Raw genomic sequence first — 25,225 nt, forward strand, 5'->3', positions numbered from 1 at the left:
CTTACTCTTCCCACCCTTATATGCATAACTGAGACCAACCTTTTCCCAAGACCCACAATAACGAACCAATATGCTAACCTCTTCCATTTCTGAATCACAAAATAAGTGAGTATTCAACCAAAAAAATCAACGAAAAGTAACAGAGTTATTAACCAAAACTTGCATCTGAAATATTAAAAACCAAAAACATGCAATTTGTCAACGAAACAAGCACAAATTATACACGTATAGCAACGAAAAGTAAACCAGTTATCAACGAAATACCTGCAATTGGTATGATATAAGAAAAGTAAAACAGTTATCAACTAAAAAAGCTATCTATATCAACGATAATACAGTCATTTGGCAACGAGATTACACACGTTTAGCAACCAAAATATACATGTTTAGCAACGAAAATACACAAGTTTAGCAACGAAATATATTTACTGGTGTTTTTAATACACTAACAGAATAGTGAAGTGTAAGTGTACACTTTCTGCCATTTACGATTGGTCGAACCATCTTCTGCGCTATACATCTAGCCATGATTAAAGTTGTTGTGTGAGAAACCCACTTCATTGAAATCGTGATATTATCAACCATATAAATGTTTTATCAACGATAAATTGCCTGAGTTAAACGAAAACTAACGCAGTAACCAACGAAAAATTTGTCTCACATCAACGAAAAATCATTTATCAATGAAATATTTGTACTGGTATATTAACTCATAAAATGCACTACACTAACCTTAGTTTGGTGCTATCTTCCTTCTCGACTTAAATGACAAGATTTTTTAGCACAAGATGTTGTACGGTAAAATGCAGACTCGGTGAAGTATGAGACGAAGGGTTGGACACTTAGCGACCACGGTGAGCACTTATATGTTCTAGGGGAACGAATACGGAGATTGCGTTGCCGACTTTAGGCTTGTTTGCGTCTTCGACGACGTCTCTATGGCAGCTTACGGTGCTTAGACATCCCGATACTTCAACCTTGAAGATTTGAGCTTTGGCTTATGGGTTTCACTAGATCTGTGACAAATTTTGAATGAAAGGGGTATACATGGCCGGTTTTACTGGGTTTGAAGGAGAGAGAGAGAGTGGTTTCGCAGAGGGAGAGGAGTGTTTTTGGGAGGGAAAACCATTTTTAGGGTTTAAGAGAGAGGTGATGCATGAAAAGACGTGAAAGAATATGAATGTCTTTTCCTTTGTCAAATGAGTTATATTTAAGTGTTTTGAAAAGAATGGTTAGATTTAAAAATTGTTTATTAGCGAGGGTTATTTTTCAAAAAAACCCTTGCAAAGATGAACGATGAACCCAAGAAAGATCAACGATGGGTCGCTGAGTTGTATTGGGAGGGGAGAAGAAAGCAAGACTCCAATACCCGTGCATGAACCCAAGAAAAACAAGGCCTTAGCGAAGTAAAGAGCAGGTGCATGCACCAGATTTCAGATGTTTACTGCCCTTGCGTTGACATGTGCACAAACTGGGACCAAAAAAGACAAAACTATATACACAAACAAATGAAAAGCAACTGCCCATCATAGCCATCTATTAGAAGAAAGACAGTAATCCAACGGTACGTTTGAAGATATATACATCCACACGCGAGAGTACAAAGTGAGGAGGGAACTCGCCGCCAAATCACGCCTACACTTACAATTTTAGATATAGTAATAATAGATAGATAGATAATAGATAATAGATATATTTGGCTATCCATCCGACAAAACAGTTTCTCATTATCAATGGAGTTATCGATATTGGTCTAAACATCATTGGTCACATATGGCTCCCAGCTCTTTCCAGACCATTCATATATCTTGAAGGAAAATTCCTACAATAGCACAAAATACATACAAAATACAGAAGATGAGAACCAAATTTTCACTTTTACTTACATATAGCTGTTTAATTGGCAGATAATTTTAAGAGGCAAGAATTTTTAGAAGTATAACCAGATCATCCTTTTGATTTCTATACATTGCAGGATCATCTGTTTCGCCAATTTTGCAGTGTCAAATGTTAACATCCCGCAAATAGAATATAAGTGTCAATTTGATAGAACATACATAGAAAAGAGAAACTCAATGCAGAATTGGGGATGCCACAGAAACACGCTAATAGACTTAGAATCGCACAGAGTTCAACCGAGACTCCAAAAGCAAAAGGAAATACAAAGACCGAAGAAAAGAATATGGTGTTCCGGTATTCCATTTCTGAATTTTCTTCTTAATTAACTATACTACATAATTATTGCCTGAAAGGCCAGCCCATCGCCATACCTAAGGGCAGAGCAAGAAATTAATATTGGAGGTGGGTTATTCTATAATAACTAGTTGCATGTTCGCGCTTCGCGCGACCCATAGTTAATTTGAAAAATAAAGATTTTTGATAATTTTTCTATATTTTGTTAACATAATAAATAACAGAGCTTGAATTATAGAAAATGGAGATAATTGTGAGATGAACAAATAACTACAATACCTTTTAAAATATTTTCAAAGGTTTTTAAAAGTGACAAAGTTTGAAGTACAACTCACTTCACAAAGATTTTAATTATAATGTGAGTACATTCAGTAGTAAGATAATAACACTGCTATATATAACATGACATTATTGAATTGTAACATATGGTTTATCACATGAGATAGAAAAGACATGATTATTGAAAGCGTTTCTTAATACAATTTCAATTTAATTTAATTTAATTTTTTTACATGTGGCAAGAGTTTGAGCCATACAGAAGCAAATGTGGCAGCTTCTAAAGCACTTAAGTATTTTGTAATACATTTATCTTAATTATATGATTATGATTATGATTGGTCAATTGCTTAACTGTAACTTTTCATTATTTTACCATTTTTAATGAGTTTTTGTTGTTCCTATTAGTATTTATGTACATTTAATTGGTGTTTGGCCGTTACTTTTCATTATTTTACATCTTTTATCATTTTTTGTTGTTCCTAATAGTATTTATGCACATTTAATTGGTTATCATTGAAATAACAATGATTTTCCAATAATTAACATATTTAATATTATGTTTATTTAATTTTTGGTGGGTCTTTATTATTAGTATTGATGGTTTTCCTATAATTAAGGGGAAGCTTTTTACCCCTCTTTTAGCTATTCTCCACAATTCAAGGAGAGACATCCTTGAGGCTTCCATTTTATATATATAAATTGATGATTGATATCATTAATCCAACCGAAAACATTTTTATAGGGATTCGGGGGTAGCGTATCATGTATGAAAAATGTGGGTTATATTTCTATCGCAACCACAACGGTGGTTTTTTGATATGGCATGAGTAATATATGGGGATTTGTGTTTTGTTGATGTGGTTGTATTGAGGGATGCGTTTTGCTGATGTGGTTGAGCCAACAAAATGTATTAGTACAATGGTGTAAATTTGTTAACTTAATTTGTGTGATAGAGGTGGGGTCGATATTTATTTTTATGTAAAAATGTGAGCGTGCTAGTGGCGGGATCCACATGTAGAGCAAACATGGGGCATGGACTTTGCCATTCCCCCATGTTGGTGCAAGCAAAATCGAGCCAACAAATTGACTCTATTGAAACCCTTTTTGAGTCCATGACCAACAAATGTTGTAATATCATGTATGAAAGATGTGTTCATTAAAATATCGGGTCCGTTTGGTAGAGCGGTTATATTGATTTTCGATACTAGCGGAAAAGTTATGAAAAAAATTGAGTTTAAAGCTGTAAAATATACTGTGAGATGTTTGGTAAACTAAAAGCAAACGTTAGCGAAAAAGTTATTGAGTAAAAATATTATCTTCATAATTTTTTAATCATTTTGTTATTAAATTTAATCCAACAAATATAATTTATTATTAATAAATATATTAAAATTAAAAATATGATTTTTATGTAATATGAGATTAAAAATTGTTAAGTAAAAAAAATAATATAAATATTTTTTAAGTAAAATTGATAAGGAAATGTTAATAAAAAATTGTTAAGTAAAATAATAATATAAATTCTTTTAAGTAAAATTAATATATGTAATAAATGTATAAAGAAATTAATAAAGAAATTTTTTTAATGTAATATATTAGTAAAAAAAGTATTATAAGGGAGCCTATGATTTTAAAAAAATATTATTTAGATATAAAAGTGGGGTCCGCCTGATAATTTTTAAGAAAAGACGAAGGAAATATAATAATTGTGTGGGTCTCACAATTTTTAAATATATATATATATATACAGAGGAAATAAGCTCTTAGATGGAGCTTATTTAAAGCTAATGAAACCGCTCTCATTTGAGCTGTGATTTCACTGAAGACGCTAACCCGTTTGGTAAGGCATTCGACGTCAACGGCCTACACCGCGGAACCGCTAACGCCGCCGCCTTACCAAACAGGCACATCATTTCAAGCGGTCTCCTCCCTCCGCCCCTGACCATAACCCCATCAAAGTCAAAGTTAGCATAAACCATTCTGTCAGTAATATTATAATAATATCTTAATCGTTCTTATTTTACATCAAAAAAAGAAGAAGAAGAGATTATTCCATAATAAAATACATGCACGTTAGTGTTGATATGAAATCTTATTTGTAGGGACCAAAAAAGATTTTTATTTTTATTTTATGATCCCATTCCCACCATCTTTTTATTATTTCCAACCTAATCTGAATGGAATCTTTCATACAAAACCAAAAGAAAATAAAAACAAAAACATCTATTTCGAGGAATAAATAAATAATAAATATAATTTTGGAAATCTCATTTCATCATTATTATAATATAAAGAGATGTCAAATTAATTAATAATTTGAGTAACTGGATTATTGACTGGTGCTATGTGCACCAATCTTCATTTTTTTTAATCGAGATAACTAATGTATTTTCATTTGAGGCAAAAAAAAAAGATGAACATTATTTGCACCCCATTTTTTACTAAGTACACCGTGTTTTTAAAGGGTTAATAGGGTGCTTAGTAAAAAACGGGGTGCAAATAATGTTCATAAAAAAAAGTGGTGTTGATACGTATGTCATGGACTGATGTGGTGTACTAAGACGAATGTAATGATAACAATTCATAAGTGAATGGTGACAATTCATCGTAGTTAAAAATTGAAGTATGTAGTTTAGAATTCAAAATTTTATTAATTTATCAACTACTTGTGAGTTAACATCATACTGCCTGAAAAGGGTCTCATCACAACTCCATCTACAGTAAGAGCATTATGCCCAAGAGTTGTTTATCTCTTTTTCCCTCATGGATTGACTTCAGTCTAGTGGTTCTAATACACCACCTCAGCACATGACATAACATACTAAAGCCATTAAATATTTTACTCCGTTTGTCCCAATTTGTTTGTCATTCTTTGGAAATCTAAGTTTCTAAGGAGACATGATTTAATACAATTCAACTACACAAATAATCATGTTATTTCAAATTTATCCTTATTTATGGTGGTACTTTTTTTTTTCCTGAAATAAGGGTCATTAAAGTTATAAGGGTAATTTTGAAATACAACAACAAAATTATTAATTAATGAAGAAAAGTGACACTAGTTTTGGGACAACCCAAAATAGAAAGGAGGACTAAAAAAATGGGACAGAGGGAGTATCATTTTCATGTTGCGTAAATTTTCGACTGTTTCAACATCTCTCGTAACTAGAAGGATTCTTCCTCAGTTATGAAAGTGAAATGCAACTTAAATTATAGGTGTTAACACTTAAAATACAATTACCTTTGAAGTTTTTTTATTTTATTTTATAGTTACCTTTGAAGTTGAGGATTATATTAACCACTAAGAAATATTTTCTCATTAGAATTGAATTTTGGACACACATATGCTTAACCCAGTCGATGGCCAACCAAACCACCTTTCACTGGTACCACTTCTGCACATGACATAGTAGGTCCATTACATATTTTATTGTTTTCATGTCAGGTAAATTTTTGACTGTTTCAATCTCTCTCATAATTAGAAGGATTCATCTTCAGGACCTAATTTATGGTGTTAAAAATAAAAGTACCCTTGAAATTTTTTTATTTTTATTTTATAATTACTTTTGAAGTTGAGGATTATATATAGTAATGGGTTTTTTGGAAAAGTAGCACCTCTCAATAACACATTTGGAAAACTAACCCACTTTTTTAAAAACATGAAATCTAACACTTTTTCCAAATGAATTGACACAAATACCCTCAAGACATTGGAACGACATCGTTTTGGTTCAAAAGCCGGCCTTCACTTCCCGCGACATCCTTCACCTTATTCTTTCTTTTTTCACGTTCTTTTTCGACGATTTCCGATAGTCTCCATTCTCGAATACACTGTTATATACGATTTCTGCCACATTCGACCTGGAACAGCATGGGTATGTTATGTATTATTTAATGTTGTATTTGTGGTTCGTTCCAGTAAGCAATGATCACGGTTTGTGTTTTTGATTTTAGCAGTGGTGGGTGCTTAGGGTTTTAGTTTTTCCTGCTATAGGGTTTCCATATTTCATTAGCGTTTATGGGTTTAGGGTTCCAGTATGTTGTTAGTGGATTTGGGTATGATAGGTTGGTGTTCGAGTTTTATGGGTTGATGTTCGAGTTTTATTGGTTGATGTTCGAGTTTTCTGGGTTGACTGTTCGGGTAAATAGATTATCCTATTTGAGTATTTGAGTTTGATTGTTTGAGTAAATATGGTTTGATGTTCGAGTATTTGAGTTTGACTGTTCGAGTAAATATGATTTCCTGTTCGAGTATTTTAGTTTGACTGTTCGAGTAAATATGGGTTCCTGTTCGAGTATTATTAATTTTGTGTTTTAATTAATTGTCTCATGCAGACTATCTGATAAGTGAGGAGCAACATTTCCCCACCCGGGTAACCACCTTTTCAAACATATCAGTTGTTACCACTTCAATTAAATTGAAGTTGAATGAGGAGCAACTTGAGGTTTTTAGGCAATCATGCTTTGGCATGATGCTGGATGTACATGACATCAGTTGTTCTTCACAACTGATACATCAGCTTCTACTACGTCAAATTGTTTCTCCCCAGGGTGATTTTGGAGAAAGATTGCATTTCAATATTGGTGGAAAGAAGTGCACATTTGGTATTGAAGATTTTGCGATTATCACCAGACTATTATGTACTGAATCTATGCCCGATGTGTCAAGTCTGGTTGATACATCTGTTAATAGGCTAAAATCCCTTTATTTTGAAGAAAAATGTGGAAAGGGCAAGGGTAAGGGGAAGGGGACCAATGTAAGCAGAGCTGAGCTGGAAGAGGCATTCGATAAATGTGATAATGCTCATGATGCTTTGAAGTTAGCTTTGGTGTATTTTGTTGAGTCTGTCTTGATGCCTAGAGAGAGAAGAAATGCCATTAATATTCAGTGGCTCCAACTTGTGGATGATTTGGATGCCTTTAACTAATATCCATGGGGAAGCGTTTGCTACCAACGTACTGCTACCTCTCTTGCATCTGCCATGATTGGAAGGGCTGAAAAATACTTGAGTAAGGGTAAGGCAAAGGAGACATATAGCCTTTATGGAATGCCAATAGTACTCCAGGTAAAAAAAAATAGATCATTCTATTTGTGTTCTATTTATTATTTATTGTAATAATAGTTTACCATTTTTTTTTGATTATTTGAAGATTTGGGCGTATGAAATTGTACCCATTATAGCCCAGAGGTATGCCACCAAATGTGGTGAAACACACCCCAGAATACTCAAGTACTCAGGGAATCAAACCCCTACTTCAGATGACATCGTGTCAGATATATTTGAACTGATAAAGGTTAGTGAAGTTAAAATGTTTAATAATATTTGTTGTTCGGGTAGTTTTAGTCTTATGTTCGAGTATTTGTAGTTTTAGAGTCGAGTATTTATAGTAACATGTTTGAGTTGTTGTAGGTTGATGTTCGAGTATTTATAGTTAACATGTTCGAGTATTTGTAGTAACATGTTCGAGTAGTTGTGGGTTGATGTTCGAGTATTTATGGTAACATGTTCGAGTAGTTGTGGGTTGATGTTCGAGTATTTCTAGTAACATGTTCGAGTAGTTGTAGGTTGATGTTCGAGTATTTATAGTTAACATGTTCGAGTATTTGTAGTTTTATAGTCGAGTAACATGTTCGAGTAGTTGTAGTTTGATGTTCGAGTATTTGTATTTTGGTGTTCCAATTTCACTCATCACTTTGTTTTAATCTTCTCAGATTGAGGTTTATGATGCTCTAATGCCAACGGAGGCTGAGCTGGAGAAGGATTATGTTAGGGAGGTTATGAAGAAAATTAAGAAAAGAGAAATTAAAAGAAGCAGAGATAAGTCTGAAGAAGATGAAGAAGAGAAACAGAGAAAAGAGAGAAGAACCAAGAGAAGGAGGGATTACAATGTTAATGTTGAAGAAAAAAGGAGAAAAGAGAAAAGAACAAAGAGAAGGGATGATCACATCGAGCATGCACATGCACATAAAGCTGGAGGGAATTTGATATTGATGGCCAAGTTTGATGCCATAGAGCAGAAGTTGGCAGAGCATGGTGGTCAACTTTTGGACATGAAAAAGGAAATTGCTGAAAGCATTGTTGGTTTTTTTGAGACTACCAAGACAATTTACGAAGGTCTGGCAATGTTAAATGCAAATTGAGAGAAAAAGGAGGACAAGGATGGAAATCAGGATGAAAAGGATGAGAATGAGGGTGAGGGTGAGGGTGAAAAGGATGACGAGGGAAAGGATGAGGGTATTTCAGTCAGAAAAAAGCAAAAAAGTGTTAGATTTCATGTTTTTAAAAAAGTGGGTTAGTTTTCAAAATTGGGTTTTAAAAAGTGTTACATTTCCAAAAAACCCTATATTAATCATGGTGTAAAGATGGCAAAGAACACACAACCATTAGCAATCAACAAAGAACTTGAGCTGCAAAAACAATGGTGGGGGCAGAAATAGTAGTTCATGTCACTTCATAAGAACTCATAAAACCATCTTCACCAACACCTCCTCACCTAAAATCCTTCAAAATCTGCATTTTTTATCAACTTTACCCCACATTTTATCAATCAGTTCTTTCATTTTACTCCTCCAGTAGTCTCGATACATCCGTGGAAGACAAATTTGAGTTGATACATCCGTCGAAGACAAATTGGATAAACTCAAAGACTCGCAATCGAAAACCCTAACTCTGTTCTACCCGTTCGCTGGACGGCAAAAGGACTCCACCACCATTGATTGTAATGATGAGGGAGTTCTGTTTATGGTAGCCAAAGTAAGTTGTGACATGGTTGATTGCCTTAAACCACCAAATCTTGAGTTGGCCAAAAAGCTTCTTCCTTTCAAACCCGTTTTTCTTGATTCCCCTGATAAGGCTGTGCAGGTAGGCATTAAGGCCAATATATTCACTTGTGGTGGTATAGCTTTTGGTGTATCTTTCAACCACAAATTTGTTGATGGTACCACCATTAGTTCATTCTTCAAAGCTTGGGCGGCTACTGCTCGTGAAAACGTCGATAAAGAAGTGTGTCCGCATAGCATGGCAGCGTCACTTTTTCCACCGGATGAACTTTTTTCAGCGCAAATGCCATTTTTCGATGAAATCACGCCGAAGGTGGATCCGGAGAGAAGGAAGATAAGGAGGTTTGTGTTCGATGCAGCCGCGATATCTTCTCTCAAGGCCAAGGCAAGAAGTGAAAATGTTCCGAACCCAACTCGGGTCGAGGCAGTCACTGGACTTATATGGAAATGTCTAATCAGTGTTTGTTCAGTGATATCAGGTACCCAAAACCCAATTTCTTTGGTACACTTAATCAATTTAAGGCCAAGATTGAATCCTCCATTGCCAGAGTTCTCTATAGGGAATATTCTCTGGAGAGCAGTTGCAAATTACTACCCAATGAATGAGAGAACCGAAGAAAAACTTCTTCCTTGCTTAGTAGAACTCCTAAGAAGATCTATAGAGGAAGTCAATTCTGATTACTTAAAAGATTTGCAAGGTGAGGAAGGATTCAAGAAAATCTGCAATTTACTTGAAGAAGGGGGAGAGATTTTTTCCAAGTCAGGAAAAACTTTTGTGGCATCTAGTCTTAGTAAGATGGGATTCTATGAAGCGGATTTCGGGTGAGGAAGGCCTGTGTGGATGACTGTAGGACCAATTATTCAAGAAGCACAAATTAATATGATATACATTATGGACAGCAGAAGTGGTGATGGTATTGAAGTGTTGATTCTGTTGGAAGATCATGAAATGGAGATATTGGAGAATGACCCAGAATTGTTAGAATATGCTACATTGAATCCCGATATATAGTTCTAGGTGATGTTCATGTTCTCTCTAGGAATTCTGGTTTTACTCTGTTTCTATGCTCTGACCTTGTAGTTGTGAAATTGATTTGTGGGTTGTGAGAAGAAACCTGAATCAGTCTTTTCATAATGTGTCATGGGTTTGTTTGAAGACTTAAAAGAAGTGATTCTACTGTTATTGTATGTTGGTGTCCAATTGGGGGTGAAATTCGGTGGGTTGTGCTTTCGGTGGATTCCCTCGTCAATAGGAAAAAGTATGTATGGTGTAAGTAGATGCACACCAAGTGTTTGATATTTGATCTCTTTAGAAATTGAGTGAGTTTTTCTGTGGTTTTTCAATAAAGTTGTAGTAGAAGTTTACTTGTCCTGATGACTCGATTTCGTCAATGGATTCTCATATGGATTAATGTAAAATACTGGGGATAGTTGATGATTCATACCTCTCCAGTTCAAACATTGGAAAGTTAAGGTGGGCCGGGCCGGGCCAAGCCCATTATGGATGACCCAAACCCAGTCCAATTTCCACCAGTTCCCCTGCAAATTCTCCTCCCCAAATTTCCTGCAAAAGGCAAGGGTTGGCAGAGTTTTGAGTCATGAAAAAGGTTTCTTCAAGTCATGAAGTGTGTGTTCTGGTGTTGGAAGTGAAGGAGGAATGGAGGGACAAGCGACAAAAGGGATAATTTCTTTAATTTTGATAACTAAAAGATAAGCTAATCTATTAGAGTGATTAAATTTAAACTAATATAATCATGGGACGCAAGTGAGCCGTTGGTTGAACGGCAATCACATTGCATGTAAATGATCACCCACCCATTAGGTTATGGATTCGAAAACCCAATTTCAAAAAAAAAAAATCTTGGGACGATGACCAATAAGTACACAATTTAATCTTAAAAAAAATATTATTAAGTACACAATTCATTAAATTACCTATATACCCCTTTTATTTAATAAAATTACAGAACAATCGACGCATTTTCTCTCCCGCTTATTCTCCACACACATGACATCATCAGTTTTAATTTTTTTCTTTTATTAAATGAAATTTCAAAACGATCTCACAAAATATATGAAAAAATTATGTATTCTAAACAAGCGTAGAAATCTCTTTCAAAAAATATCCACTGTCGATATATTCTAAGATAAAAAAAATCTTGCATATAATTTATCTGCGGTGTAGATAGATTTCAATATATAATAACCATAACAAAATCACAACAGAAAATACAGATAAATTGACTCAAATAAATTAGTGTAGATAAATTTCAATACAATAAAACCATAACAGATAATGAAGGTAAATTTTGTTTATATAATTTTCAATTTATACTAATAATAACAAAATAAAAACAGATAATACAGATAAATTTAGAACAGAATTGTGTCTATACGATTCATAGCTTCAATGCACAAATTTTGAGCCTTGATTGGAACTCTAAAATATTCGAATTTCCAAAAATCTATTAGATAGAATTTGATGGATATTAGAGTCTTCTTTCGATTTTAAGTTGCTGGTTTAGTCCAAGGTTAATGTTTTATTAAATAAAAAAAATGTTAAAAATTTAGTGCTCATATTAAAATTTCACACTCATGTATTGACAAAATGATGAAGAATGACAAGAAAACTCAGTCACTGTCTGACTTAAGTTACTCACACTACAAGAAACTATTAATTTTGTCACGGAAATTAGTGACGGATTTCATTCCATCATTGATATTTTTTGTTAGTGACGGAATTAGTGATGATGTTATTAATGATCAATTTGGGATGGATTTAGTGACGAAAATTTCCGTCACTAAAATATTTCATTACTAATTCTGTGACAAATTTTAGCTCGAAATCCCATCAAATTTAGTGATGGATTAGTGACGTAATTTAGTGACGGATACGTGACGGTAGCGTAATTCCGTCACTAATATTAGTGACACAAAAATTTTCATCACTGAATCCGTCACGAATATTTTGAAAAGACAGCCTGCCCAAAGGGTGTCAGAGGAGTAGTTTTTTTGCGACGAAAAATCATTTCCGTTCCAAAATATAGTGACGGAAATTTATTTTCCGTCACAATACATAAGAGAGAGAAAGTGGTAGAAGACAGAGAAAGTGGTCATGTCTCACAAAAAAGCGGGAGGAACGGAAGAAGCGGGAGATAAAAGAAGCGATAAGGGTTTTGTATGAAAAAATATCTAACTGGCAGCCGATGTGTACAACCAAGTAGATTATGGAGTTTTATGAACAAAAATATCTATGGAAGATTAACATTTTCGATATACTAATACAAAAATACTTTTAACTTTCCATTGGACACCCCTTTTGAGACACCAAAATCTGTCTCAACTTGAGATACCAAGCACTACTCCTTCGAGAAATAAAAAATAAATATAATTTTGTCATCGTTCAACCCGCCACCATTCCACCGTTTTTGGAAATTTCATTTCATCATTATTATATTGGCAATTTCATTTCATCATTATTATAATATAAATAGATGTGGTGCCAAACTTCTTTTTGCTTGCCCTAATTATTTCGGTGTCTAAAATAGAACGATATAATAGTGTCCTATTACCAAAACAAATAGCAACTATATCATTCTAGAAAGTCCCAATATCAGAATATTAGGCTAGTGCTTCATATAATTTAGTGGAACCGTAGTTAAATTATGAATCTTGCAACTACATCTCCCTAAGTATCAAAACCATAATTGTATAAGAACGGTAGCATGTGTCGTGGAAAATAAGAATAATATCCCCGAGCTGTCACAATTTTGAACTAATATGCAAGATTGCAAGTGACATCTATATTATGTAATGCATGATCAGAGTTCTATGTCCTCATATCTTACCTATTAATCCCCCTATCAGCTTATGTTAATATGTAAATACATATCTAAATTCTCCATGTTGAAACTTTCTGCCACCTTTTTAAAGGCTTTTCTATAAGAAAAGAGAGGGTTGAAGAACTTAAAATATCTATCCTGCAACAAAGCACATGTCCTTCTTTGACTGGGTTGATTTTTGGGTATACTAAATTTATTTTAATAATATAATTGTGGTGCCTAAAGCCCTATCTATAGATGTTTTGGCGTAGGGCCGGCGTTCTTCCAAAATTTTGGCTGATACACAAATTTATATGTGTGCCATCTACTGGACAAGTGGTATCTATCATCATATTTAATGGAGATGACTAGCATTTTCATTTGAGAAAAAAATAAGTGGTACTGGTAGTCTCGTACACTCACATGTCATGGCCTGATGTGACGTACTGTACACTCACATGTCTAACAATTCATAACAATAACGATAATTCATGGATGGTTGGAAATTAAGCATGTAGTTACAATTCAGAATTTTAAAAAAAATTTCAACTGCTCAAGAATTAATATCATCATATTTGGAAATAGTCTCTTTCACATATTTGAGGACTAAGGTCTGCGTGTACTCTGCCTGTCGCCGACCTCCTCACTACGAGAGCTTTATGCTAAGAGAGTTATTTACCTTTTTTTTAATCTCATGGATTGACATTATTCTAGTCGTCCCAATATACCACCTCAACACTTTTTTTTTAGAAATACCATTAAGAAATATATTTTTCATTGGAATTGAATTTTAGGCACACATATGCCTAACTCAATCGATGACCAACCAAACCACCTTTCATTGGTACCACTTCTACACATAACATACTAGGTCCATTATATATTTTATTGTTTTCATGTTGCGTAAATTTTTGATCGTTTCAATATCTCTCCTAATTAGAAGGATTCATCTTCAGAACCTAATTTATGGTGTTAAAAGTAAAAGTACATTTGAAGTTTTTTTTATTTTTATTTTATATTTAGTTTTGAAGTTGAGGATTATATATATTAATCATGGTGTAAAGATGATAAAGAACACACAACCATTAGCAATCAACAAAGACCTTGTGCTGCAGAAACAATGGCAGGGGCAGAAATAATAGTTCATGTCACTTCACAAGAACTCATAAAACCATCTTCACCAACACCTCCTCACCTAAAATCCTTCAAAATCTGCATTTTTGATCAACTTTACCCCACATTTTATCAATCAGTTCTTTCATTTTACTCCTCCAGTAGTCTCAATACATCCGTCGAAGACAAATTGGATAAACTCAAAGACTCGCTATCGAAAACCCTAACTCGGTTCTACCCGTTAGCCGGACAGGAAAAAGACTCCACCACCATTGATTGTAATGATGAGGGAGTTCTGTTTATGGTAGCCAAAGTAAGTTGTGACATGGTTGATTGCCTTAAACCACCAAATCTTGAGTTGGCCAAAAAGCTTCTTCCATTCAAACCTGTTTTTCTTGATTCCCCTGATAAGGCTGTGCAGATAGGCATTAGGGCCAATATATTCACTTGTGGTGGTATAGCTTTTGGTGTATCTTTCAACCACAAATTTGTTGATGGTACCACCATTAGTTCATTCTTCAAAGCTTGGGCGGCGACGACTGCTCGTGAAAACATCGATAAAGAAGTGTGTCCGCATAGCGTGGCAGCGTCACTTTTTCCACCGGACGAACTTTTTTCAGCGCAAATGCCATTTTTCGACGAAATCACGCCGAAGGTGGAGCCGGAGAGGAGGAAGATGAGGAGGTTTGTGTTTGATGCAACTGCGATATCTTCTCTCAAGGTCAAAGCAAGAAGTGAAAATGTTCCGAACCCATCTCGCGTCGAGGCGGTCACTGGACTTGTATGGAAATGCCTGATCAGTGTTTCTTCAATAATATCAGGCACCCAGAACCCAAATTCTTTTGTACACTTAATCAATTTAAGGCCAAGAATGAATCCTCCTTTGCCGGAGTTCTGTATAGGGAATATTCTCTGGAGAGCAGTGGCAAATTATGACCCAATGAATGAAATAACCAAAGAACTTCTTCCTTGCTTAGTAAAACTCCTTAGAAGGTCTATAGAGGAAGTCAATTCTGATTACTTACAAGATTTGCAAGGTGAGGAAGGATTCAAGAAAATCTGCAATTTACTTGAAGAAGAGAGAGAGATTTTTTCCAAGTCAGGAAAAACTTTTGTGGCATCTAGTCTTGGTAAGATGGGATTCTATGAAGCGGATTTCGGGTGGGGAAGGCCTGTGTGGATGACTATTGGACCAATTATTCAAGAAGCACAAATTAATGCGATATACATTATGGGCAGCAGATGTGGTGATGGAATTGAAGTGTTGATTCTGTTAGAGGATCATGAAATGGAGATATTGGAGAAAGACCCTGAACTGTTAGAATATGCTACCTTGAATCCTGATATACAGTTCTAGGTGATGTTCATGTTCTCTCTATGAATTCTGGTTTTACTCTATTTATATGCTCTGAATTTGTAGTCTTGTATGGTTTGTTTGAAGACTTGAAGAAGTGATTCTACCGTTATTGTATGTTGGTGTCCATCTGGGGTGGAGTCCGGTGGGTTGTGCTCTCGGTGGTGGGTTCCCTCGTCAACAGAAAAAAGTTTGTGTGGTGTCAGTAGATGCACAGCAAGTGTTTGATATTTGGTCTGTTTAGAAATTGAGTTGGTTTTTCAATAAAGTTGTAGTAGAAGTTTACTTGTCCTGATGTCTCAAATGGATTAATGGAAAATACTGGGGATATTTGATGATCCATACCTCTCCAGTTCAAACATTGGAAAGTTAAGGTGGGCCGGGCCGGGCCAAGCCCATTATGGATGACCCAAACCCAGTCCAATTTCCACCAATTCTACTGCAAATTCTCCTCCCCAAATTTCCTGCAAAAGGCAAGGGTTGGCAGAGTTTTGAGTCCTGAAAAAGGTTTCTTCAAGTCATGAAGTGTGTGTTCTGGTGTTGGAAGTGAAGGAGGAATGGAGGGACAAGCGACAAAAAGGATAATTTCTTTAATTTCTTTAAACTAATATAATCGTGGGACAATAACCAATAAGTACACAATTTAATCTTTCAAAAAAAATATTATTAAGTACGCAATTCATTAAATTACCTATATAACCCTTTTCATTTAATAAAATTGCAGAACAATCGATGCATTTTCTCTCCCACTTTGTCTCCACACACATAACATTATCAGTTTTGACTTTTTTTTCCTTTTATTAAATGAAATTTCAAAACGATCTCACAAAATATATGAAAGAAATTATTTATTCTAAACAAGCGTAGAAATCTCTTTCAAAAAAGATCAATTGTCGATATATTATAAGATTAAAAAAATCTTGCATATAAATTTAGTGTAGTGCATATAATTTATCTTCCGTGTACATAAATTTCAATATATAATAACCATAACAAAATCACAACAGAAAATGTAGATAAATTAACGCAAATAAATTTAGTGTAGATAAATTTCAATATAATAAAACCATAATAGATAATGCAGGTAAATTTAGTTTAGATAAGTTTTAATATATACTAATAATAACAAAATCAAAACAGATAATACAGATAAATTTAATGCAGAATTGCGTCATACGATTCATAGTTTCAATGCACAAATTTTAAGTCTTGATTGGAACTCTAAAATATTCGAATTTTCAAAAATATATTCGATAGAATTTGATGGATATTAGAGTCTTCTTTCGATTTTAAGTTACTGGTTTAGTCCACGGTTAATGTTTCATTAAATAAGAAAAATGTTAAAAATTTTAGTGCTCATATTAAAATTTCACACTCCTGTATTGACAAAATGGTGAAGAATGACAAGAAAACTCAACCTCCTACACATGGTTTGAGTTCTAAGGTAGCTGTCTTGACTTAAAGTTACTCAGTTACGTTGTCGTGCACAGATGTAGTTCCTTGGACATGTGGATGCAAAGTCCGAAGAGTGTTTTCAATAATAATCGAATTCTATTTATCCATGTACTTCCAATGAAATCGTTCCATCGATGCACAATCAATCTGAAAAAGTGTACCATCACTAAATGAAACATGACATAAAAGCATCATTTTCAATGCACATTTGTTCAAATATCTTTCCAATGCCTTCTTGATCGGAGCTCATATGAGTGCGTTATGATTGTTCGAACACACCGATATTAGAAACATATATCTAATGTGCAAACTTTTAATCTCTATTTGATCTCTAAAATGTTCGATTATCCAAATATGTATTAGACACAATTATGTGGTTCTTAGAGTCTTATTTCTAACGCCACCAATATCGTCTTATCATAGCTCAAACGACTGAGTTATGACTATCCAAAAACATTGATGTTAGAACACAACTCCGATGCTCAAACTTTTAGTATAAATTTTTTGACCTTTAAAATGTTCGAATATCAAAAAAAATATATTACATATAATTCTTTGGGTCTTCGAGTCTTATTTAGAACGTCATAACAATCATCTTAATCGAAACTGAAACAAGTGAGTTATGGCTGTCTGATCATATTGACGTTAGAAAAGATATTTGATTGTACAAATTTATAAGTAAAGCAAGGGTTAAGGGTACTTTGATCAATAAAAAAATAGGAACTATAACAAAATCCTATAAACACTAGCTTATAAATTCCAAAATGTTCCAAGAATGAACTTCAAGTTGAAACTTGTTTCAAAGTGTTTGTTAGTTTTTTTTTCTTCTCTCTTTTTTTTTCACTTTTTTCTAAGATAATATTATAAAAATTTTAGAATATTAATTTCAATTTTATTTAAATTAAAATATTTTGTAATTTATAAGTTTGAACTTAAAATTAAATTTAATAATAAAAATAAACAAAATTTACTAAAAATAACAAACTACAATAATATATATAGTTATCATATTTTTGTTTAAGTTTTATTCTATCTTTTAAACTAAACACTAAACATAACATACTTTTGCATAGTTTATAAGCTAGTGTCAGTTATAAGGGTACATTTGGGAAACAATTTGAGAATTAACATATATGCTGTTTCAAATATCATGGTTGTTTGGTTCAATTTTTATGGTAACATATATGTTGTTTTAAATGCCGTGACAAATTATATACAAGGCCATTATCAATTATAAAAAAGAAGCAATTAATTATTAAATTGTTACACATCTCAAACGAATTAGGGACATATTCAACACTAAAAATTAAAATAATAAATTTTTACATATTATTAATTTATTACATATGTATATATTACATATTATAATTTCTCTAAATATATAAATAGTTACGAAGTTAATAGCATAGTGGGGGACAAATAATTGAAGGGGTTTTCTTTATATTTTATAAACAATTCGAAAAATACTACCTTTATTCTACTTGAAATGCTAGTTTAAATGTGCAATTGACAAACTCAAAATGGCTTTCCAAATGGGTTTAAGTTACACAAAACACCTGGTCGTTACATAAAGCGACCTGGTTATGGTTATCCAACATACCTTTGTTTAGCTCAATTGCTTTTGATTTGATTGTGACTTTACACTGTATTTATATTCATACATATTCCAATTACAATGAGTACAGACATAATTTTATTGTTTTTTTTTCATGAACATATCTCAAGAGAGCTGCTATGTATTCATTCAATTTCGCCTACGAAATTGTGTTAAAGGTTATGAGTGTACACTATTTCTTTTTTCTTCTTTCTTTTTTCTTTTTTCTTTTTTGTAATTGTGTTTTCAATAGTTTCAATCAATTTTTCGATTTATTTTCTTTTTTCAAATTAAAAACTGTTTATAAACTATTTTATTTTTCACGATTTATAAGGTAGCGTTGAAAATTCAAAAATAGGCTCTACTAGACGACACCAAATCCATCACGTTTAGATTCTCTGTATTTTATTATTTTTATTTTTAATAAGGAGACGTGAATTTTAACACAACTAAAGAATAAATATCGCCCTAATAATGTTAAAAATGATTCTCTTAAAACTTTTGTGAATTGCCGTAACGCTCTTACGCTGCTTACAAAAGCTGATGTGCAATATATATTCAAGTTGTCCATGTAAGCAAAGGAAACTAACATGCACTAAGTTTAGGCTATAGGCTTATAAATAAGCCTTGATGTATGCAATAATGCACAAGTTTTTCGTGATTTTTTCTTGTTTCTTGAGAAACTATGAGAAATTTTTTGGCTCATTTGGTTCGCAGATTTGGAGATGACATGTTTGGATCATACTGCTATACTATTTTCGTGGCATGTTTGATTTCCTTAATTATGTTTGTTTAGAGTAAAAATTATAATTATTTCACATTTTATAACAAATTTAAATAAGAAGCACTTTAATTTGAAAATCCAAATTAAAATTGTAAAAATAAAAAAATATTTTATATGAGATTTAATCAATGAGAAATGAAATAATATTAAATGACATTTAAAATACATAATTGTGAGACATTGTCCAAATTACGTGTTTTCCAAAATGACATTATAGGTACTTAATTAAAAATAAGTATGAATTCCAATTATTACTCTCTTTTTGGGAGAAAATGAGAATTCCTCCTTTGGGAGGAATCCAACTTTTCTTGAAATTTTACATTTTAAGAATTTCACCTATCAAACAATAGGAATCATTGGCAAGAGAAAAACTCTTATTTCTAAAAAATTGGATTCGATGAACTAAACGACACCTCTGTGTGATAGGAGAAGATGAAGACGAAGGAGAAGGAGAATTCATCCTTTATAGAAGGAATCCAACTTTCCTTGAAATTTTAGATTTCAAGAATTTCCCTATCAAACATAGGAATCATTGGCAAAAGGAAAACTCTTATTTCTGAAAAGTCGGATTACATTAACTAAAAGACATGTCTGTGTTATAGGATAAGATAAAGATGACTAGGGACTTACCACAAAAAAGAAGATGATAGGATTTGTGTGTTGCTTACCTTTCTATCTCCCTGTCTTTTGGCCTTTTATATCACTAAATAGCTTGCCTACTACAGATGGATGCATGGCGGAGGGAGGGGGACTGCATTGGGCTACAACCCAGTGCAGTTTTTTTTAAAAAATATACTTAATATAATTTTTTTTAAATACACTAACATTATTTATGATATAAGCTTATCTTACTTGATATGGAGCCCAATACTCTAGATACATACTCTAATTTGGTCTCAAGTCTATCTCTTTTGATGATTAAGACTTATATAATTACGTTTAAGTCCTTAACTATAAACTAACACATGTTTCTATTCATTAAGGTCCTAATGTACATGGGTCCAACGAATGGGCTTTTATGTCCAAGTCCTTAAATTTGATAGTCTGTCATTGCATTTTAATTTCATAAATAATTTGTGTTAATCTCATACGTGCTAGTGACATTCCATTATATTTAATTTGATAGTTAAAATTGTTTACATTTAAGTTGTTGTGCTATTGTAAATAGTCGTAAATTTTTTTTTTCGGGAGCTCTGTTATTGAACCCTGTAAAAATCTTTTGAATGGATTAATTTGATAGCATTTTAGAATTAGTCCATACCAATATTAATTCTTGGCTCCACCACCAGATGGATGATTTTAATCCTATATTCATATATGATCTTTGGATTACTCAAAAAGTTGGATATAGATAGTATCACCTAAACCAACAAATGTATAACGTTCAATCTCGGGCTATGTAAGGTGTTTTTGGTAGTGTTTTGAACACACCAAAAGTATTGTTTTTGGCTCAAATGTACCGTTTTCGAACAAAAAGAGTTTGACAGAGTTATGGGTTATGGGATTATCACATAGATCTGTTTATACTCTCAACAACACAGTTGACCGCATTTCGGCATCAAAATATGATTTTTAATTTTTTTCCCCTCGATTAATTTTTTTAGATTTTCTACTAAAATTAATTCATAAAAAAATATATATATATAAAGTTTTTCACAAATCTAGGGGGCCGTGGCCCCAACCTTAAGGTGGATCCGTCACTACTCACTATAATATTTTTAATGACTGCCCAACTCATCCAATTACAAGAAATGAAAACACATCACACTCGGAACGGACCATTTATTACTCGACTTGTTTTGGTTCTAAATGGGCAGAGGAATCTTTTGGGGCCCCGCGAGGAAGAAAACAAGAAGGGAAAAAAAAAAAAAAAAACACGACCTCCATTTTCCACGTTTCTTATTTTAAAAACTTTAAAACGACAGAAAAACATGACATGTGGCGATAAGTAAGAGACAAACTTGTTGTCCCGCCATGTGACCTGCTTAAATGCTGATATGGACAATGAAGGATCTAGATTTGGATTTGGCTCTTCCTTTATACCAAAAGATTCATCATCTAATTAATCACCTGTGACGTGATTAACTTTGACGTGACCACGTGGACAGTGTGAAATTTGCTTAGTTTATGCAGAATACCATACGACATCGTTCGCAGGTGAATCATTTTTCTTACATGTCAACTTAGATTTTTTTTTTCTTATGTACCACTCCTACAATTATTATTTCCCAATCTAGAATCCGATTCCAAATATTTCCTAATCTATCACTCCAAATCAATCTTGAAAAGTAAACAAGTGTCCAGGGTTGGTTTGTCACGTAGGTTTGGAATGATAGATTGAGAAATATATAGAATTGGATGCTAGATTGAGAAATAATAATTGTAGGGATGGTACGTAGGTTTGGAATAATAGATTGAGAAATATTTAGAATCGGATGTTAAATTGAGAAATAATAGTTGTAGGGATGGTAGGTGACAAAAAAAATCGTGAACTTATCATAATTGACAGCAGAGGCCCCTATAAATACCGAACCAATTCTTTCGGAGAATCTCCTCAAACGATCTCCACCGTCGATCGTAGCATCACTGACCTCCCATTATCATTCCGCCGACAATTCAGGTACTTCCCTCCCATTCCTGATCTGTGATTTCAATCATACTTTAGAACCACAATCACGAACGCATTTTCGAGTTGTTGTTCTGAGCCGTTTTTGTTTGGATTTGAAGGTGTGACGAGAGAAATCATGGTAGCAAGCATTGAAGCGGAGGCAAACGGGGTGGCGAAGGACATCGATCCGACGGCTGTGGTGGCCTCCGAGCCTCTGCCGCCTCTTGTGGCTGAGAATGGGAAGTTATTAGGAGGTGCAGGACATGAGCAGAAGGAAGAAAAGGAGATCATTTTAGGGAAGAACGTGCACACCATGTGCCTGGAGGTTACGGAGCCAGAGTCCGATGATGATTTCACTGGAGATAAAGAGGCTTACCTAGCTAGCGTCCTAGCTAGGTACAGGAAGAATCTTATGGAACGGACTAAGCACCATTTAGGTACACTTGAAAGCTGTTTGGTCTCATTTTATATTGCTGATCTCATGTTAAACTTATTAGTTTAATGTCAAAGGTGTTATCTTATCCAAAAAGCTTGAGGTTTCTGGTTACTTAATACGTCAATATTAGCCCAGGGAATAATTGTGCATAAATAATTCATTTCGAGAAGGTAGCAGTCAAGAAAATGCTGGAAGATATAGAGGAAAGTGAAGGTTTATTTACAGTATGGAGGCTGGGATTACCTTCTTTTTGGTTCCTCGGAACTGACTTATTCCTTACTTTAGTGCTTGCACTCTTTTAACTCTCATTTCATGGAACTCAAAAGATTCTGTAATCAGTGGAGTTGACTATTAGGTTGATACTTCTGAGTTCTGAGTTTAAATTGATGGAATAATATGAGGCATAAAAGTTTACTTGTACATTGATGCATTTTTCGTTTATTGGAGCATGCCCTAATGATGCCGTATGTTCTTGGTTTCCAAATGTTTTTGTTCTTCTTACTTTTGAATGGATCATCTGTTACAGGTTATCCTTATAACTTGGACTTCGATTATGGTGCTCTGGGACAACTGCAGCACTTCTCCATCAATAATCTTGGAGACCCCTTTATTGAGAGTAATTATGGTGTCCATTCTAGACAATTTGAGGTTGGCGTGTTAGATTGGTTTGCCCGTCTATGGGAACTTGAGAAAGATGAGTACTGGGGTTACATGACAAATTGCGGTACTGAGGGGAATCTTCACGGGATTTTAGTTGGGTTAGTTATGTTTGACCTGGCCATGTGATACTTTTTTGTTAGTTTTCAATGAGTTAATATTTTCAGCTGGGAAAGGAAAAGGGGATGACAATGACTTTCTTTTGCAGGAGGGAAGTGTTTCCTGATGGAATTCTTTATGGTTCACGAGATTCACATTATTCTGTCTTTAAAGCAGCACGCATGTATAGAATGGAATGTGTGAAGGTTGACACTCTTCTCTCTGGGGAGATTGATTGTGCCGACCTCAGGATTAAACTTCTTGCTAACAAGGACAAACCAGCCATCCTCAATGTTAACATAGGTCTCTCTCTCTCTCTCATTGTGTGTGCGCGTTACATTCCCTTGGCTGCACAAATAGTTGTAGGCTTAATCGTTTTTGGCATTTTACCTTGTGAAATTCATGCAGTTTGTTATATGGGTTGCAGGCACTACAGTGAAAGGGGCTGTTGATGACCTTGATCTTGTTATACAAACCCTTGAATACTGTGGATTTAATCATGATCGGTTCTACATTCATTGTGACGGCGCTCTGTTTGGACTTATGATGCCTTTTGTGAAATGTGTAAGTCATACCATTTCCTAGACCCCTGGTTAGAAGTAAGAACTTTAGGAAGATTTAGATTCTGTTGCACACCATTAATGTTCTCATCCTGCACGATCTTGATTGGTTTGGTTTCTTGTGCTAGAGAGACTAGTCATCTTGTGATGCATTATAGTAAAGAAAAAGGATGCATATATACTCCATTAAAATATATATATATATATATTTATTTATTTATGCAGCTGAGGATGGAGAACTGAAAGACTGAATCATCTATACTGCTTTGTGCATTGTGATTGATTTGCTGCACTCTTAAACAGAAATGCCATATTGGTTTTAACCCTCTGCAGGGTTGTCCACTTGGAAGTCTCCTTGTTCCTTTTATGGCCATTTAATTTGAAACTCTCTGATGCTTTTATGGAAGTATATGTAATCTTCACATGAAAGTATGAAACCCTTAGCTTGAGTTGAGGACATATATAGCGGAAGCAATTCCCCTAGATTTTAACTCTCATATGTGGATTGTGTTGAGTAATTTAAACAGCTTCTACGTCTTGCCTTGGCCAAATTTATTTGACATTCACCTGATGAGTGGTTTAATTGTCCTCAGTTATGTCGGCTTGATTTTTTCATGTATAGACATTTTTAAATAAATATTATAAATCCTTCTCCTCCCTGAATATTTTTTTTTTCTTCTTTGTTTTTGGGGGTGAGCAGGCACCAAAGGTTACATTTAAGAAGCCAATTGGAAGTGTCAGTGTTTCTGGCCACAAGTTCGTGGGATGTCCGATGCCTTGTGGTGTTCAGATAACAAGAATGGAGCACATTAATGTCCTATCAAGGAATGTCGAGTACCTAGCTTCAAGGGATGCCACTATCATGGGAAGCCGAAATGGTCATGCTCCTGTCTTCCTCTGGTACACCCTCAACAGGAAGGGTTACAAAGGGTTTCAGAAAGAAGTTCAGAAGTGTCTTAGAAATGCTCACTACTTGAAGGACTGCCTACGTAGTGCTGGGATTAGTGCAATGTTGAATGAGCTCAGTAGCACGGTCGTGTTTGAAAGGCCCGCAGATGAGGAGTTTGTTCGTAGGTGGCAGCTAGCTTGCCAAGGAAACATGGCTCATGTCATTGTGATGCCCAATGTTACCATTGAGAAGCTGGATGATTTTTTGAACGAGCTGATTGAAAATCGCCTCACTTGGTATGAGGATGGGAAAGCACAGCCTCCCTGTCTCGCAGAAGATGTAGGAAGTGAGAATTGTGTATGCCCGTTGCACAAGTCATAAATTTCATCGGTGAATCTTTTCAGTCTGTTGTCTTAATTGTATCAGAATAAAGTTCGGTAGAATCTAGATTTGTTTACGAGGATTTTCTTGTTTCTGCATCATTCTGCACACAAAAACACGCAGGCATGTGTACGCTCGCTTATACATTCTTGTTCAATAAAAGTTTCAGCATTTTTTGAATACTTGAGTTGCTTTGGTGTCTGTCTTATGCACTCAGATGC

General features: G+C 34.2%; 2 protein-coding genes across 2 annotated transcripts; both read left to right on the plus strand.

Annotated features, from left to right (window-relative positions):
- The first annotated feature begins 14,168 nt into the window (after positions 1–14,168).
- Positions 14,169–15,658, plus strand: LOC119997867 (stemmadenine O-acetyltransferase-like). Its single transcript, XM_038845090.1, has one exon. The coding sequence runs from the start codon at positions 14,195–14,197 to the stop codon at positions 15,542–15,544; it is 1,350 nt and encodes a 449-aa protein (XP_038701018.1). The 5' UTR covers positions 14,169–14,194; the 3' UTR covers positions 15,545–15,658.
- A 6,195-nt stretch (positions 15,659–21,853) lies between these two features.
- Positions 21,854–25,186, plus strand: LOC119996193 (serine decarboxylase-like). Its single transcript, XM_038842736.1, has 6 exons — positions 21,854–21,994; positions 22,102–22,419; positions 22,945–23,176; positions 23,284–23,477; positions 23,602–23,738; positions 24,435–25,186. Exons 2-6 carry the CDS (start codon positions 22,119–22,121, stop codon positions 25,002–25,004), a joined length of 1,434 nt encoding a protein of 477 aa, XP_038698664.1. The 5' UTR covers positions 21,854–21,994; positions 22,102–22,118; the 3' UTR covers positions 25,005–25,186.
- Positions 25,187–25,225: the final 39 nt, after the last annotated feature.

This window comes from Tripterygium wilfordii, chromosome 4 (assembly GCF_013401445.1).
Source record: "Tripterygium wilfordii isolate XIE 37 chromosome 4, ASM1340144v1, whole genome shotgun sequence".
NCBI classification, from domain to species: Eukaryota; Viridiplantae; Streptophyta; class Magnoliopsida; order Celastrales; family Celastraceae; genus Tripterygium; species Tripterygium wilfordii.

Excerpts from the sequence above, each read along its gene's own strand:
- LOC119996193 (XM_038842736.1), top strand. The coding sequence starts at position 22,119 with ATGGTAGCAAGCATTGAAGCGGAGGCAAACGGGGTGGCGAAGGACATC. Across the intron at positions 23,177-23,283 it reads CTTCACGGGATTTTAGTTGG|GAGGGAAGTGTTTCCTGATG; the intron begins GTTAGTTATGTT and ends TTTCTTTTGCAG. Across the intron at positions 23,739-24,434 it reads TGATGCCTTTTGTGAAATGT|GCACCAAAGGTTACATTTAA; the intron begins GTAAGTCATACC and ends GGGGGTGAGCAG.
- LOC119997867 (XM_038845090.1), top strand. The coding sequence starts at position 14,195 with ATGGCAGGGGCAGAAATAATAGTTCATGTCACTTCACAAGAACTCATA.